General features: G+C 38.2%; 2 protein-coding genes across 2 annotated transcripts in view; one reads left to right on the top strand and one right to left on the bottom strand.

The window, feature by feature from the left end:
- LOC141426340 (sodium/potassium-transporting ATPase subunit beta-2-like) overlaps positions 1 to 6,413 on the top strand; it is a 19,643-nt gene extending 13,230 nt beyond the window's left edge. The window contains exons 3-7 of the mRNA XM_074085189.1: positions 472 to 594; positions 2,547 to 2,725; positions 3,036 to 3,143; positions 3,377 to 3,545; positions 3,993 to 6,413. Coding sequence (XP_073941290.1) covers positions 472 to 594; positions 2,547 to 2,725; positions 3,036 to 3,143; positions 3,377 to 3,545; positions 3,993 to 4,102 — 689 coding nt within the window. The 3' untranslated portion in view covers positions 4,103 to 6,413. The remainder of the gene's footprint in view (positions 1 to 471; positions 595 to 2,546; positions 2,726 to 3,035; positions 3,144 to 3,376; positions 3,546 to 3,992) is intronic.
- LOC141426339 (sodium/potassium-transporting ATPase subunit beta-2-like) lies at positions 6,271 to 16,553 on the bottom strand. The gene is made up of 7 exons (XM_074085188.1): positions 16,458 to 16,553; positions 14,690 to 14,867; positions 12,148 to 12,402; positions 11,659 to 11,741; positions 10,371 to 10,586; positions 8,061 to 8,229; positions 6,271 to 7,380 (listed from the first exon to the last, which is right to left on the bottom strand). Exons 2-7 carry the CDS (start codon positions 14,847 to 14,849, stop codon positions 7,277 to 7,279), a joined length of 987 nt encoding a protein of 328 aa, XP_073941289.1. The 5' UTR covers positions 14,850 to 14,867; positions 16,458 to 16,553; the 3' UTR covers positions 6,271 to 7,276.

Raw genomic sequence — 16,553 nt, 5'->3', positions numbered from 1 at the left:
ATTTCTTCTGTGGATGTCGTAAGAGGCGACTGAGGATATAGGTTAAGGTATACCGCAGGCGACAGGCTAGCAATCTGCCACTATTGTAACGTTTTCGTCAAACTTAAAACCTAAAATTACTAAAAGTGGCTCCGAAGCGGTAACGTTTCGTGTGCTCTTCCTACCCCATTTGGAAATACAGGCGTGATGTTCGTGTGTGTGAGGTTTTTTTTGAGGGCCATGTCGCCTTAGGGTTCAAAATACTTATGTTCTTCTATTGTTTGTTTTTAGTTTTAAAAATTTATATGAGATGCTTTATAGGAGACGGGAGCGTGCATTCGGTAAAAACCCATTACGGACGACTGGGAAGGGAAGACCCAGACAGTGCCGCACTGTCACCGACTAAGAAACCCGACGCACGTCCCCAATTTCCTGGACCTAAAGTGTGGTTATTTCGTATTAAATTGAAACGTGTCCTCTGTGTTCTTTCAGGAGACAACCCTGGCATGGGCCACAGGCCGCTTCTCTTCGAAGAGGGCAACCTGATCTGGTACCACGCCGACAACGACACTCAGATTAAGAGATACGTTGACAACATCAACGAGTTCCTAGCACGTAAGTTTAAATTCCCAGCGCCGTTCGCACGGGTGGCATTATGTTGATTTGGGATCATTTCGTGACCGTGATAGACCTATATCACATCATCATCATCATCATCGGCCTATCTTGACCACTGCTGGACATAGGCCCCTCCAATTGCACGCCACTGAGCACGATCCTCGGCCACTCTCATCCAGTTACTGCCAGCTACCTTGCGAAGATCATCGCTCCACCTAGTCTGAGGGCTAGGACATGATAGGTAGGTACGTATTTTTTAGTTTTCTTCTATTTTTTTCGTGTTATTGTCACGAATAAATGTTTTTTCTTTCTCTTTCTTTTTAATTGTAATTATATTTTGTGTCGTTTGTTGGAGCGTGCAAAAATATCTGACATGAATGTATATCTGAAATGAATATATACAATATATATAGACCAGAATTCAGATCTATTGTCAAGAAGATCAGGCGTTAATGATTATATCATGGACAGGGATATTTGGAAATAATTCCGATCCGCATTAGAGATCCCTTCAAATAGCGAACCTACTGTGTTAAAATAAAGTTGTGTTATATACTTGTGATGTGTAGATATCATTTAATAATATTGTAAATCTGTTTAAAATAATATACCTCGTTGAGTTTCTTGCCGGATCAACAGAGGTTTTTCCGAACCGGAGTAGATTTTACATTCATAAGTGCCAAATTGAATAAGATATTTTGACTTTGACTTTGACCGTTCCTAGAAGCAAAGTCATATCAGACATTTGTGCATGCGGTGTCAGATATTTGACAAGAGAGAAAGAACCTCTCTATTGTCAAATATGAACTCCGGACTCCAGCACTGCGGTGTGGGAGACAAGAAAAAACCACCCCATTATTTTTCCAAGAAAGGTTCACTCAGGAAGGTTAAGGAAGGTCTCCTCATCGGACGACCACGATCACTCTGTCAAGAGTGTAGTCACTTTGAAAAGATAAATTATAGTTAGGTATAAGATCTTTAAGATCTTTTTTTAAAGAAACAGGTATCCTAATCCTGCCGTCGCTTTATGTTTTTGAAATAATCATGTATGTAAGGAAGAACATATGTGATTTTCCCACTAACGTCGATAAGCCAAAGGCTACTAGAAACACAGGGAAGCTTAAAGTTCCATCTTACAGACTGGCTAAAACCAAAAAGTCGTTTCTAGGAAATTGCATACGTTTTTATCACGGTTTTTATAATAAAATTCCAAAAAATATTATAAATGAAAATGATACAGAATTCAGATCTATTGTCAAGAAGAAATTAATATCTAAGGCCTATTATAAAGTTAATAATTATATCATGGACAGGGATATTTGGAAATAATTCCGATCCGTATTAGCATCCTTTCAAATAGCGGACCTACTGTGTTAAAAATAAAGTTGTGTTAAATACTTGTGATGTATAAATATCATTTAATAATATTGTAAATCTGTTTAAAAAAATATACCTCGTTGAGTTTCTTTCCGGATTCTTCTCAACAGAGGTTTTTCTGAACCGGTGGTAGATTTTTTTTGACATTCATAACTGCTTGTTTTAGCCTAAATTGAATAAAGATGTTTTGACTTTGACTTTGACTTGAGGTATAAACACCTGTAGGTATGATAATAGTACCTATAGTTATAAATACCTTTAGGTGTATGATACAGTACCTACAGTTATTAAAACTGAAACGCGTACCTTGCCGCGTTGTGCGTTTTTGTCGTGAAAAGATTTCGCATTGACACCCGATACATTTGCCAAAGATATTATTCTGAAATCGATTTTGAAAAAGTTCCACTCTGAAACCCGATTCAATTTATTTATGCAGCTATATTATATTATTATGACATTATACAAAATCACCGTTTCTGACGCATGAATATTTCTATTCCTCATAAAAAAAAAACAGTGATTCTTCCTAATTTCTTCTTTAAAGCTAGTTAATGCAAAAACTTGCCTTATAGCGTACGAGAACAAATCCCTGCTAGTCAACAGAGGGGTCAACCAGCGAGACTGCGGGACTATGAAGCCGCCACGAGCAGAAGTCTGCGCGTTCAACACCAGCCAGCTCGGACCCTGCTCCGCTGAGAACAGCTACGGGTACAAGGACAAGATGCCTTGCTTCATCATCAAACTGAACAGGGTAGGTACAGAAGTATTTATTTAACCACCACAGTTAAGAATTGAGAAGGTTCTCACTGTCTAAACTATAGAAAGAGATACATATAGTGTACTCGTATATGTATAGAGTATAGGTACATAATGTAGGAGCAAATCAATTTATTTCAAGTCTTATTTATTTGGCCTCTTCATCATGGCATCAGGATATTCACCGGCAATAAACTACGACCTACTAATTGTAAATAGAGCATTTCTCCTCAAAAGCTGTGGTACTTCGGATATGAATCGGTATTTTATAAAAAAACTGAGCGACATTTTACTATATTTTGCAGATATACAATTGGAATCCGGATTATTACGACGACCCCCATAATCTGCCACCTGACATGCCAGCAGACGTAAAGGACTACATTGCCAACAAAACCACCACCGACTTTGAGGTATGTAACGCAATTTTCTCTTAATCCCAGAGCGGATTACATGTCTATTCGGGTTTCCTCATAACGTTGATTTCTTTCATCAAAAAAATCACAATAGAGGTACTAATCCAGGTTAAACCCGTGCTCTCCTTGAGCAGCCATAGCTCAAACCATGGTTACCACGGCATCTTGCACGCTGCTTTTTCAAAACCCTAAGTCTGATGACGTTGACGACCCCTGATATCCCATTCCAGCGCCGCAGGGTGTGGCTTTCCTGTAAAGGCGAGCGGCCCGGAGACGTCGAAGCCCTGGGGCCTCTCAGCTACTACCCGTACCCTGGCATAGACGAGACCTTCTTCCCCTACGATAACACGCCTGGATACCTCAGCCCTTTAGTCGCCGTGCAGTTGCTTAAGCCTGTTCGTAAGTACACAGTAGCAAATGCTGGGGCCCCTCTGAATTTTTTTTGTGGTACTTACTCCAAGCATTTTCCACACATTATGATCAGTATTCAAGTTGAACGACGACAAAGGCTCATGCTTGCTTGCTAGCTTGATATAATTTCTGATTCAGGATATACCTATTCGAAGTCGTCTTCGAGTATATCTGAATCAGAAATTTTGACAAGCTAATTCAATCTGCTGAAACATTTCGAATTAACTTTGAAACATCATGGTTAATATAACAAACAAAAGTTTTTGTCTAACGGAATCCAGAAAGAAAAGTTGTGTTTGTCTTAATTTTCTCTTTTCTTCTCTACAGTTACTTGTTTCTATAAGCCCAGTTAAAGGCATCATCTAACTAGAGTGTTACTTTTAACTTCTTACCACCTACTGAGCCATATCCTACTCATAAATATTTTTTTTCCAGATCACCAAATCATCAACATACGCTGTCGCGCGTGGGCCCGCAACATCCATTACACCGACAGCCTCAAGGACAGAATTGGCTCCACGCATTTCGAGATCATGATTGACTGAACTGCCAGTAGGTTAAGATAATTGTGCCTTATGGGCGCAGCGCTTTGCAGAGACGGTTACGATGGATTAGCATTGAATGAACAACAGAATGGAACGGGGAAAGCTATTATTTAATACTAGCTTTAACCATCGGCTGTATCCAAAAATATCTTTACGTAAAACATTTACAATCTTAGAGTTTAGACTGAAAAAAGGTTCCGGTAAATATGTTCGGGTAAATGTTCGTCCAGAAAACGCTATGGAAATTTATGATTTAAAGGTGTATTCTGAAGATGAAACCACCTTCTAAGGTCTACGAATTTGCAATCCTTATTAACCGCTTCTCAAAGAGGTGTGCCTTTAGCTGTAGCTAATTTACTATCGTAGAAAATGTTATACTTACTGGACTTTTTGTAGTTAATATTTTTATTTATATTCGAATCTCGCCAAATTTAATAAAATATAGAATGAGTTTGTGAGAATGGTTCCCATAGTGAATTTTTATATTTTTCGTAGGTAGGTACATAAAAAGAAACTGTGTACCTATTCGACTTTATGAGACAAGAGAAGAATAATGTTTGTCGCGAATTTAGCTCTATAATCGTGATAAAATGTATAGAGATACTTCCAATAGAAATCTAATAAGTAAACATCAGAATGAAAAGAAAGCATTTAGGAACATTATTATTTTATGAAAAATAAATAATTATAACAAAGCGAACTGAAGGTTGACTGGCCGAGAGATCCCTTGTAAATGTGTTTTTTCTCTTCTTTTTTTTGCCATGATATGTTGGCTGTATAAACGTCATTCTATTCTATTCTATTCTAAAAAACAAAAAACTCAAGGACCAAGTATTAGTGGACTCCGTACCTAAATGCTTTATTTACCATTTTGACGATGGTTTCTACTTCGAAAAAAAAACAATTCAGGTGCTTTTCCGGTTTTAAGGTGATTTAAGGTGAGGCGGGGCGATACGATAGCTAAAATTTGTATGGCAAAATTTAAATTCTCTCCTGTGTGTGTGTGTAGTGGAATCAGTATGGATTAGCGTAGCGTGGATGCATGTTTTTTTTTTTATTGTAATAATGAACCGCATTGCTAAGCACAATATTTACATCTAGAGTGCTTAGTAACTCTGTGTCGGAAACACGATTCTCGCGTGTCATTGCGCCGGCCCGCGCGGTATCTTTTTGTGGTGAAAATGGGTCGGCGCGATTTCTATATCGTCCCACCTCGACTCGCCACGTCTAGCTAAGTAGTCGAAAAGTACCTTAAGGCCGATTGTTACAATAACTTGTAAGCTTTTTGTAAATGAACAGTGTTTTTTTTGTCATACAACAGACAATGAATTTTGAGATGATGTTGGGTGGAGGGAATGAAAGGGGAGGGGAAGAGGGAGGAGGGTTAACAATGCTTGTTTACCTGATATCAGGACGAAGTGTTCAATAACGTAACCTATTTTTCATCACACTTGCTCGTAAACAGTGTCGTAACATGCAGGCTACCTTGGTTGCAACGCCCCAAATAAAACCCTCGACCTTAATGTGCTTGTCATGAAACCCGTGGTCGGTAAATCAGTCATTGCGCGTACAAATTTTGTTGTCATGAAGCCCAAGGTCGGTAAATGAGTCCGTGCCCGTACTGATGGTGCTGCGCATGGCGTAGCAGCAGGACCACATGCACACGAGGCTCAGGCACATGCTGAGGGAAGGGGAGAGCGGCGCTGCCAAGAGCGCAGCCTAAGGTATCGCCAATAATTGGTACAATTATATTTTTTCTTTTACAAATATAAAATTTTACTCGCAAATGTGATGAAAAACATTGTAGGTCGCTCGGGCGGTACTAGAATTACGAACATCGACTCATTAAACCCTCAGTCCTCGACTTCGGGCTTCTAATAGACTCTCGTTCGTAATTCCTTATTTACCGCCCTTAAGACACAATGTACTATTAAATACCACAGTGCCTATATTTGTACTTGCTTTATCAAAATGTATTTTTGACCAATGTGTATTTTTGATGTTGCCGTTGTAACTGTATTGAATGTAAAAATAGTCTGTATAAATGTTTTAGTCAGTTTAAATGTTATACAGAAAAAAAATGCGTATTAATTATTATCATCTTTTTTACCCGACTGCCTGAAAGAGTTACGCCATACTTTTTTAGCAGTAAAGGAAAACAATATGAATATTTTTGAAACTAAATTTAATTTAATAATTTACAAAGAATCACACTCAGCATTTGGTCTTGATAAAGAAGATTCTTTAGTACAAAAGAAAATTCCATAGACTAGAAGATACAGATGTATCAGTCATGACATTTTTACTATTTTCCATATCGTCATCTTACGAAATAATTCAGAATTTAATGTTCAATGTTTGGGACACTTCTGTTCGTAACTTTGATTGGTTGTAAGTTGTCACGTTATTCAATCCCATAGCAAGTTTTCTGTATATGTATTATTTTCCTGATGTTTTTCTTAGTGTTTAAATACTAACGTAACGTTAAATAATTTGCACGTGTGCAGTTTCGTTTTTTAATGCCAGTGAAAATTCTGGGAGATATAAGACCATGCGTATCTCATGGTTTACTACACTACTATACCACTATACTACTAAGTATAGTTCCGTTCCGGATATTCAAGATTAAGATAGCCTTCTATTAGTAAATTTGATTCCGTATCCGTAGCAAATGGAGCCGTTAGAAGAATATAGAGGATCCATTATCCCTATCTATTACATAGAATGTCATGACTTCACATCTGTATTTAGCGAAGTAGCCTCTACTAACTATCAGCAATATTATCCACATAAATCACCATTTTAAACATAACCGCTTTTACTTATTTTTCTGTAATTTTACATTTTAAGCACTTTCTTCTGAAACTGATGTAGGGTAGTTAACTGCTTTGTGTAAGCCAGGAACCATCAGGAACTCACGGGTTTGAATACTTCGACACAGATTATGTAACTTTATAGCAATTTAATTTTAAGCAAAAAAAAATCGGTCTCCTTTTTAATGTCTTCTAGATGAATTTGTAGAGCGGTATTCACACCATACTAAAAATAATTCGATGGCAGTGTCTACAAAACCCGGCTTTGTAATTTTATATTTATAGCAAAATGTAAGTCAATGTTTGTTTTAATTTCTGTTTCAAATATTTATAAAAAATGTTTTTCAGAGATGTTCGAAGATTATTCGATCATGATTTCAATGTGCACGGAGCCCATAGCTTCATGTCTGTCGTACTTAATGTTGTGTGACCACGCTCGGCATTCGATGTTGATCAGCATACCAGCTGAAACAAAAAACAGGAAAACACGGTCTTTTTGAATCTACATTTAAACAGGCCTTTTATTGATAGAGCTATGAGATGAAATGCTGCTCCAAGGAACGGGATGCTTTGAACTCGTAATCCAAGGGTTATTTTTCTCTCTTACACCAGACTACTAATTTTAATGGGTATAGTTTCTAAAATGCTGCAGGAATTTACTAGCATGCACTATTTTTAACCCCCTATGCAAAAAGAAGGGTGTTATATTATAACTTTCATTTATTATAATTTTCTGTGGCATCCAAGCTGAACCGATTTTGATGCAGTTTTTTTACGTGAAAACGAAATATCTCGTGGTGGTTCTTAGTTATGTTTGATAAAAATAGGTTCAGCCGTTTTTTGAGACTTGAACTTTGAAATTACAAGGTAGGGATTTATTAACTTGTCTAAGTTGGTTAAGTTCTAACAAAGGACATCTAACAACAACTTAGATATTTTAACCGTTTCATACTTAAGAAAGTAGCTGTGGATACTGTAAATGGCGAAGGGAATAGAAAACAAGTACATACTTACCTAATTAAAATGCAAAATACCGGATAAGTTTCATAATTGTTTGCTTGAGTCTCGCTATGGTTTTTTTCTCCAGAAGTAGTAAAAAATTAATAAATCTAGCCTTAGATTACTAGGTACTGCGGACAACTTACTCTTAGGCCTCGTGAAGTGCACAGCGACCAAGGGGCTCAGGTAGCCGACCTGGTTGGTGTAGGGAAAGTAGTACCCAGGGAAGCCTCGGCTAGGGAGATAGTGGATTGGCCCGATGTTCTCGCGATCAGCGGGGTTTTCGCCTTCGCAAGACACCCACACCATGTTCAACTGGAAATAAAGATTGGTAGGTGATCATTAAGCTTAAAAATTGAATGATTATGCTTACACAAGTACCAAAAATCGGGTACGTGTCAAATTAAATAAAGCTTGAAAAGGTTAAAGGAGAAATCTATAAAATCACAGAAAATTAATTATTCTTCCGAAAATATTTTTAGCATCATTTGTGTTGTATTGTATCTGGATCATTTACAGTTCGTCCTACTTATTTCCTTTATATTCAAAGTCAAAATACTTATCGTTATTCAATTTAGGCTATAACAAGCACTAATAAATGTCAAAAAATTTCCATAGGTTCGGAAAACCTCTGTTTATCCCTCTTTTGGATAATACGAGGTTTATGCCATTATTGTTTCTTCCTATTCGCGATTCTGCACAATATGAATTCCACACAACTGAATTTAATCACATACGTAATGATTCACAGTCATTATTTCTCCGCATCTTGTTTCTTCCTATTCGCGATTCTGCACAATATGAATTCCACACAACTGAATTTAATCACATACTTCACGATACTATCTTAATCTCTAATTAATTATATATATAGCATATAACTATATATATAGCATATAACTATAGTGCAGAATCGCGAATAGGAAGAAACAATAATGGCATAATAAACCTCGTATTATCCCCTCTTTTGAGTAGAACTTATTAAATTACAAGTATTCAATACAATTAAATTTTTAACACTAGTAGATTCAAAGTTTGATTTAAGGGATCGCCAATGCGGATTGGAATTATTTCTAAACATTCATCGATATAATAGGTATTCAATTTGTTAATACATATTTTAATATGTAAAAATGAATCCCTATTTCCCTTGGTCATGGCATCACGCGTGAACGGCTGGACCGATTTCGCTAATTCTTTTTTTGTTGTGTTTGCTATTGTCAGGAGAAGGTTCTTATAAAAGAAGATATAGAAAATTAAAAAAAAAACTACACCGAGGGAAAAGCCGCGGGCACCAGCTAGTGTTAGATATTAATGTGTTTTTGACAAAAGATTAGAATTACATAGATAATTTTGTATCTGATTGATTCCTTGTATCTTCCGTTGCACTTTTTAATCTTCTACCCTTGGTGGGCTGGTTGATGCTACTGACGTGCTGATGATGATCAGGTTCGTTATTAAAATCATCTTTCATGAGAGCGAGTCCACCGTTTATCACCTCGATCTCGTGAAAGATGGTTATAACAGCGCCCCTGTTCTTTTATGTATGGCTGGTCATCTGCGTGCTCATTTTCATGTCCGTCCTATATATTTTTTTCTTTTACTGTGGGCTTGAGACAGCTTTTTCTAACTAGCTCAAAAAACCAAACTAACGTAGACAACAGTTATCACTAATAATTATCATCATCATCATCGACCTATGGGTCCACTGCTGAACATAGGCTTCCCCCATTGAGCACCTGGCTCGATTCATCCAGCTGCAACCAGCAGCCTTTCGTAGATCGTCCCACCACCTGGCCGGAGGACGTCCTACACTGCGTTTGCCGAGACGCGGTCGTCACTAAAGAACTCGTTTACTCCACCGGTTGTCAGTTCTTCGGTAAATATTGCCAGCCTACCACTTCAACTTGCTAATTCTTTGCGCTATGTCGACGACTTTAGTTTATAATAATCATCAAGCATTCTTTTTTTTTGTCTTTTAAGTCGTGGAGCATCAATTTTGCCCGTGCGTACAGCACAAGTATAGTTTTAGGGGCTGTTTCACCATCCATTTATTAGTGCTAACTGACGGTTAAATGTGATGCCGTCTCTATTTGTTTTGTTCGAATAGGAGGAGGCGGCATCACATTTAACCGTCAGTTAACACTAATCAACGGATGGTAAAACAGCCCCTTAGTGTATGTGTTTAAATTTAATAGGTACAGTCACCAGCATTAATATCTGCCTCAGCGGAGCGTGCAAAAATATCTGACTCCTTCCGGCCCTAGAAATAGAGTCGTATTATCAGATACTTGTGCACGCTTGTTGTGTCATATATTGTGGTGCTGGTGACTGTATGGTGTCCAGTTTATCTTGATGACTGCAATTTAGGACTATTCAAGACCAGAGTAAATAAGCTCTTACCATCATGTGAGATAGAGGCCAATCGTTCAGTTTAAAATAAAATGCATACTTACATGTTGCTTATCAAACGCCGTCTTATTTTTGATGTGTTCCTTTAAGTCGTTCGGCATATCCGCAGGGAGTGCATCTGAACTATTGTAAAAGAGGGGCTTCCAACCATAGATCTTGTTCAGTTTAAGGAAGACGCAGGGCGTCGACTTATTGTAGGCGAAACCATTGGACTCCACGCAGGGGAACCAATCAGAGCCGTTAATGTCCACGTCACAGACCTGGTAACAATTTTATGTGTTGTGAAGAGTAAATAATAAACAAAATCCCAACAGAAACATGCTTGATTCAGATGATTTTCGCATAAATAACCAAGCTTAGAATATACACGTAGATGGGCCATTTTTTATTTTGTTATCGTTTTTTTTTTCATTTTGAGTTCCTCATTTTATACTACATTTTCAGTTTAGTTACGAAATTTCCATACATTTTGTGTAACTCAATGGAAAAATTTGTAGGACATAGTGTGTAATTGGGCTTAGCATAGTCTGAATAAGCAACTTTACCAATTCACCAAATTGCATTGAAATCTGAGAAAAAAAAGTATCGACAAAAAAATAAAAAATGGCCCAGATGTTAGAGAAATAGTTATTTTAGCTAAAATCTGGCCTTATGTGATTCCTTAATATTTATCGTCGTCCGTTGAAAATGCTTAACAATCATCGTTAGGTACTATTTCGCGTTTCCTGTTCTTTTTTCTTAGTTTGAGCTTATACCAACAATGGCCTTATGAAATGAACAGGATTCCATTCTTTACAGTCTTTGGAAATATATTTGTGCTGCAAGACAGAGACGTGAAAACACGCCGAAATGATTCAAAAAAAGGAAGTATAGTTTGTTTTGGCAAGGGTAGTTCCGTGTCTCCAGGTAAGGGCCGTCTTTCACCTATTAGGCCCTGGGCACAACATGCTGCATTCGGTAAGCCTGATTTTAAGACAAGAGTTGAGTAGCTATTGGTTATCGTTTGGTAATTGAGTAGGGACTACGGGGCCCCAATCCAACGCGGGGCCCTGGGCACGTGCCCAGTGTGCCCAGTGGGGAAGAGGGGCCTGCTCCAGATGATCACGTCGCCTCAAGTCTACATGTATGTATCCCAGTATTAGGCCTAGGACTCAGGTCCTACGCTAGGTGACGCGGTTTGCACTGAGCGGATGGACGCCTGTTGAAAAATAGTAGGAGCAGCGCTAACTGCGTGCGTCGAGTGCGATGGATTTTGACTGTTCCCGCACTCGCAGGCGTGCGCCCGCGCTTAATAACGTAGGCCCTCAGAATGGGAGGACTTGGAATACTTACTTTGCCAGCTGGAAGTGGTTTGTTGAAGTCGCAGTTATGGATGTTTCGTCCCGCTCCGACCTTCTTGCCGTCACGTTTGTAAGCTGAAAAATTAGATGACTAAGTTAAGGTACAACAAAAAGCTGTGTTAGCCTGGTAGTTGGATCTAATGGCCTGCACGTAAAGAGTCATTCGAGAACCAGCTTGCACCTCTGAAATTCTGGAATACATGACTCAAACTTGAAATTACGGTGAAGAAAAACATCTAGAAGGAAACCTACACACACATTTACGAAGCACTGCGCGCGCATGGCAATTGCAATACAAACCTTCTCACTCTGAGGCTAGCCTGTGTGCAGCACTGGGACGCATATATGCCGAGAAGAAAACGGTATCTAAATCAAAATATATGTGACTAACCACACCTAATAATTTGGTTACGAGCTCGTAGCAATTCTGTTAGAGCACATATATTTTTGCACCTCTGAATTTTTTTTTTCTCAAGCTCACCTTCTAAAAACTTCTTCAACTCATCAATCCAGAACTTCTGACTGCCAGGGTCATTCCCTTTGTACCAGATGACGCTGCTGGACACCTCACTCGGTGTTGGCCGGAACCCGAGGCCAGGGTTGGTACCGATGATGCTTTTCTCCAGCTGCCACATCGGCTGCCGCGCGTCGAGGAGTTGGAGGAAGGTCCACATGCAGATAGCCACCAGGATGGCCAGGGCGGAGTAGAAGATGAAGTAGAACGCGCATATTTTGGCTGTGAAAAGAATGTATTATAACTGTTTACTGCAATTAAACACATGAAATTAACAGATAACAAATTGCATCGGAGGTTTATGCTCGTTTCCTCACGATTTTTTTCTTTAGTAAAGCTAGCTCTTACCATCAGGACACCCACTTGCTTGTTTGCCATCCAGTCGAATAAAAAAAAATACTTACTGCAGTATAATGCTGAGTCAAGTTCCTTTTCGACATCATCAAATGTTTTTTTCTATAAATTGCGTATTATTTTAAGTTTGACGTCGAATAGAGTTATTGTTTATGTCTATGTCTGTATCATCCAGCCTATATACGTCACTGCTGGGCACAGTCCTAGAACAAGAGGGCTTGATAGTTTACGTCGGATTGGGAATGTCTGTCTATCTAGCGATATTTCACCTGTCAATAAACCCTAATTACTGAGGGTGTAGAATTGGTCCTGCTCCGTCTCTCGAATCACGCAAGATATTCCCCGTAACATTTAACCATATTTCTAAAGTCTACCATTCTAGTGCAGCATGTCCAGTCGCAGGAAGCAATGATCTCATTGGCTCAATTGCGGCCGTCGCCGCTTCCGGTGCGCGCGCGCCGGCAGGGAATTTACCTTAGACGGTAAGACGGTAGGGACTAGACAGATTTTATATGGAACTAGGTAATTACAATTAACTGATGCACTCACAGTTTATAAAAGAAAAGAAGATTTTTTAAAAGGCAATGTGTTTTTCTTTACATATCCTAGGTACTAATATTATACAAGAAAAAGTTGGAACTTTGTCACTTCAAAGTTCAATATCTTAAAAACGGCTGAATCGATTTTGTTGAAACATATCTAAGAACTATCGCTAGACAACCGGCTTTCAAATAAAAAAACCGCATTCAAATCGGTCTACCCGTTTAAGCTACGGTGCCACAGAGACATACATAGCGGTCAAACTTATAACACCCGTCTTTTTGCGTCAGGGGTTAAAAAGAAAATAATTTTTAAAAGGCGAAATGTGATTATCGGGAAAACGTATTACTAATAAAGCCAAGAGGGAGTCACCTAGGAGTGCGACTGGACTTGAGCAACGAAGGTTCTGTACAAATTTGTAAGTATTCATGAATAAGTTGGTACTCAGTTAGCGGACCCCTTCTCCTGAGCCAAATGTACGGAGTGTGGGGTAATTATTAGACAAAGAAAGGCATACTTGCATGTGAGGTTATACGCAAGTAGCGCCATACTTAGGTAGGACCTGCATAGAAATATAATAATAAATGATGATAAAATTGGCTGTATACAATTTTCATAGTAATGTACGCTATGGCAAATTTAAGAGTTTTCAAAAATCGCATGGCAAAGGGCCATTTCTGATTTAATTTCGCTTTAATGAGCTTTTATTTTGGTTTTAATTTGCTAATTAATTTTTTCTTTGTTATTCAATATAATATCCGAGTTACATTTTTATTTATTTTGTTTGTAATAAATGATTTCTTTGCTATTACTTCAGTGCCTAGGTACTCTAGAGTTAAACCCTTTGAACCACTCTTGAGCTAGACGCGACATGACCCCATTTAATCTGGCAGAGGCCGGTTCACAATTATTGTGCTTATACTGGATAAGAATGGTTTAAGCAGGATTATTTCCTGTGAATCATTCGCTCAGTAATTGGTAATCAGAGCAAACTTTTGATCAGAGACTGGTTGCGTGTAAAATACAAATATCAGCGATTTTATTAAAATGTCGTGAAGAAACACATACTCATCTGCGAGTTTTGAAGTTCCCAAAAACTTTTTGGGCTGCATTTCCTAGAGACGTGCGAGATGTGCACCAGAGATGTGCGGGGATGTGTTCCGAGGAATGTATTTTTCATCAACCAATACTTCTATTTACCTAGCCTCGCTCCGCTCAGCTGTTGACTACGGAACCCTATTTCGGGCGTGTCCGACACGCTCTTGGCCGGTTTAAAAAAAAAAATATCATTCTACTTAATTAAGTTTCCAATATTTGACACGAAATACGAAAAACGAAAACGCTGCGCTGTCTCCTAGGAATAATGTGCCATCGACTGACATTATGAAATATATTTTTTGATTTTGAATGTGAATTAGTCGGTAATTAATGTCACTTAAAGTATTATTACAAATACTCGTAAATTGTATCATATTGCAAAAAGCAAGTTACTTATATTTAATTATAAATTTATGTAAACTTAGGGAACACCAAAATTTATTATGAGAAGTGAGCATTATATTAGTTAAACGTTATGCTGTATAAAATTATGAACTTCGATGGTTGCTATACTCACACCAGCTGCCTCCGGTCCTGCCGCAGAACTCCTTGGTCTTCGAGTTCCAGATGAACCTCTTGACCTTCTGTCCCGCCGATAACTTCTCTTCTTTGGGCTTGTAGTACATGTTGAACCTCTCTAAACTGTTCAAGTCTGATGTTCTTTTCTTTACCGTCATTTTGTCGTTTTTTTTGTTCTGAGAAAAATAACGTATTTAAATTAAAATGTACGTCAATTCAAGTTTATTAGACCATGTGAAGTGGGACAGGTGTTGACAGGTGGGCGAATATAAATACGGACAACAAAGTGATTCTATAAGGGTTCTGCTTTTTTCCTTTTGAAGTACGGAACCCTAAAAAAAATCTTCTATCCATTTTGACACTACTACTTCGAGATTTAAGTAATGAAATGCTGCAAGTGGCACGACGACATAAATAAGTTTTTTTTTAATTGCATATTTGAGAAGCTTTTTGCTATTTGTACTTGCATTGTCATCCAAACCACGTTTTCGTACCAGAGACAATCTAATTTCTAGAGGTGAAAAATAATACATTGAAGTCGTGGTAGCTATGGTTTGACTTGTGGCTTCTTGTGGGTCATGCGGAAACCTGCAACACTTGCGAAGCAATTCAATTGTGTGCGTAGAGTTCCCGTTCCGCACTGGGCCCGTATGGGAGCTACGGTAGACCGAGATGTAAATATATTGCAAGTTAAACAAATGCTTGTACGAATGAGCTTTTGTTTTAAAAATATATTTATAACAAAAGATTTTATGAAACTCCTGTGTCCTGTGGACACGATCCTGGCTGGACCACCAGAATTTCACCACCAGATTATTATAAAATATTAAGTATCACCGAACTCCTATACTGTAAAATTTAAGCTCAATTGGATGCCAGGAAGGGGTCGAAAAATAATCAGCAAATTTTTACACAACTGATAAACAAAAAATAGTAGATTATTGTCGTGGCCTGGAAGTAGCGAATTGCTGGCTGAGTATGAGTATTAAACGGACGAGCTTGCGAGTCCGTTTAACTAATACGAAGCCAGCAATTGCTATCCAGCGAGACTAACTAATATAAAGCTTTTCCCAAATGATGAATAATTCTGAAATAGACTAAACTTTTTCTCAAAATATATCATAACATTCCATTTTATTCCAATTATTTTTCTTATGCTTTCCCGCCTTTTTTCATTAAAAATAAACTGCAGGTGTATTTTTCCGTCGAAAACACCACAACACAAGCTGTTTCAGACGCAATAAAAAAAGTCTGATGTTCCAACAAAATATCTGATACCGCCCATTAGATTTGGCTGTATACGACTTGTGCCAACATTTCCATGGCCTATTTAACTTTTTAAAAAAATTGTGACTGATTGCAGGCGCGCTAATTTATTATTGTCGAGCTAGAGCGCCTGCAATCTTTTTAACTTTTTAATTTTTCGCTGACCATAAACTATGCACTTCATCTTCTGATATGTAAAGAATAATGTCAACTTTTACGGACATTTTTGAGAAAAATACTTATCTGACGAGGATCATGATTCCAGCGTTTCAACCGCCCCATTTCGTGGTAAATTTTTCAAAGAATGCTGTAGAATTTGATGACATTTTCGATATTTTTTTAAGACGTCCTGTACTTACTTCTAGTAGATAATCTGTAAAATATTCTTTCATGACAACAAAAATGTGCCCACGATAATCATACGGAAGACTGGAATAATGACCCGCGATCGTTGAAAGTTAAATAAAGGCATGTAAAAAAAAAGATAAGCTATAACTCACGTGTTGTTCGTCGAATAGCAGCTCCTCCGGGCAGCTGAGCGGGACAATTGCGCCCGCGCAGGTCGCCGAGCGCCGCAGGATGATGGGACGGTGTTA

Source organism: Choristoneura fumiferana, chromosome 3, assembly GCF_025370935.1.
Source record: "Choristoneura fumiferana chromosome 3, NRCan_CFum_1, whole genome shotgun sequence".
In the NCBI taxonomy this organism is placed as follows: Eukaryota; Metazoa; Arthropoda; class Insecta; order Lepidoptera; family Tortricidae; genus Choristoneura; species Choristoneura fumiferana.
This window is presented reverse-complemented; position numbering and strand designations above follow the sequence as displayed.

Coding starts and splice junctions, on each gene's coding strand:
- LOC141426339 (XM_074085188.1), bottom strand. CDS start 14,849: ATGACGGTAAAGAAAAGAACATCAGACTTGAACAGTTTAGAGAGGTTC. Junction 10,587..11,658: donor AACCACTTCCAGCTGGCAAA/GTAAGTATTCCA, acceptor AATTGTTACCAG/GTCTGTGACGTGGACATTAA. Junction 8,230..10,370: donor CGGCGTTTGATAAGCAACAT/GTAAGTATGCAT, acceptor CTTTATTTCCAG/TTGAACATGGTGTGGGTGTC.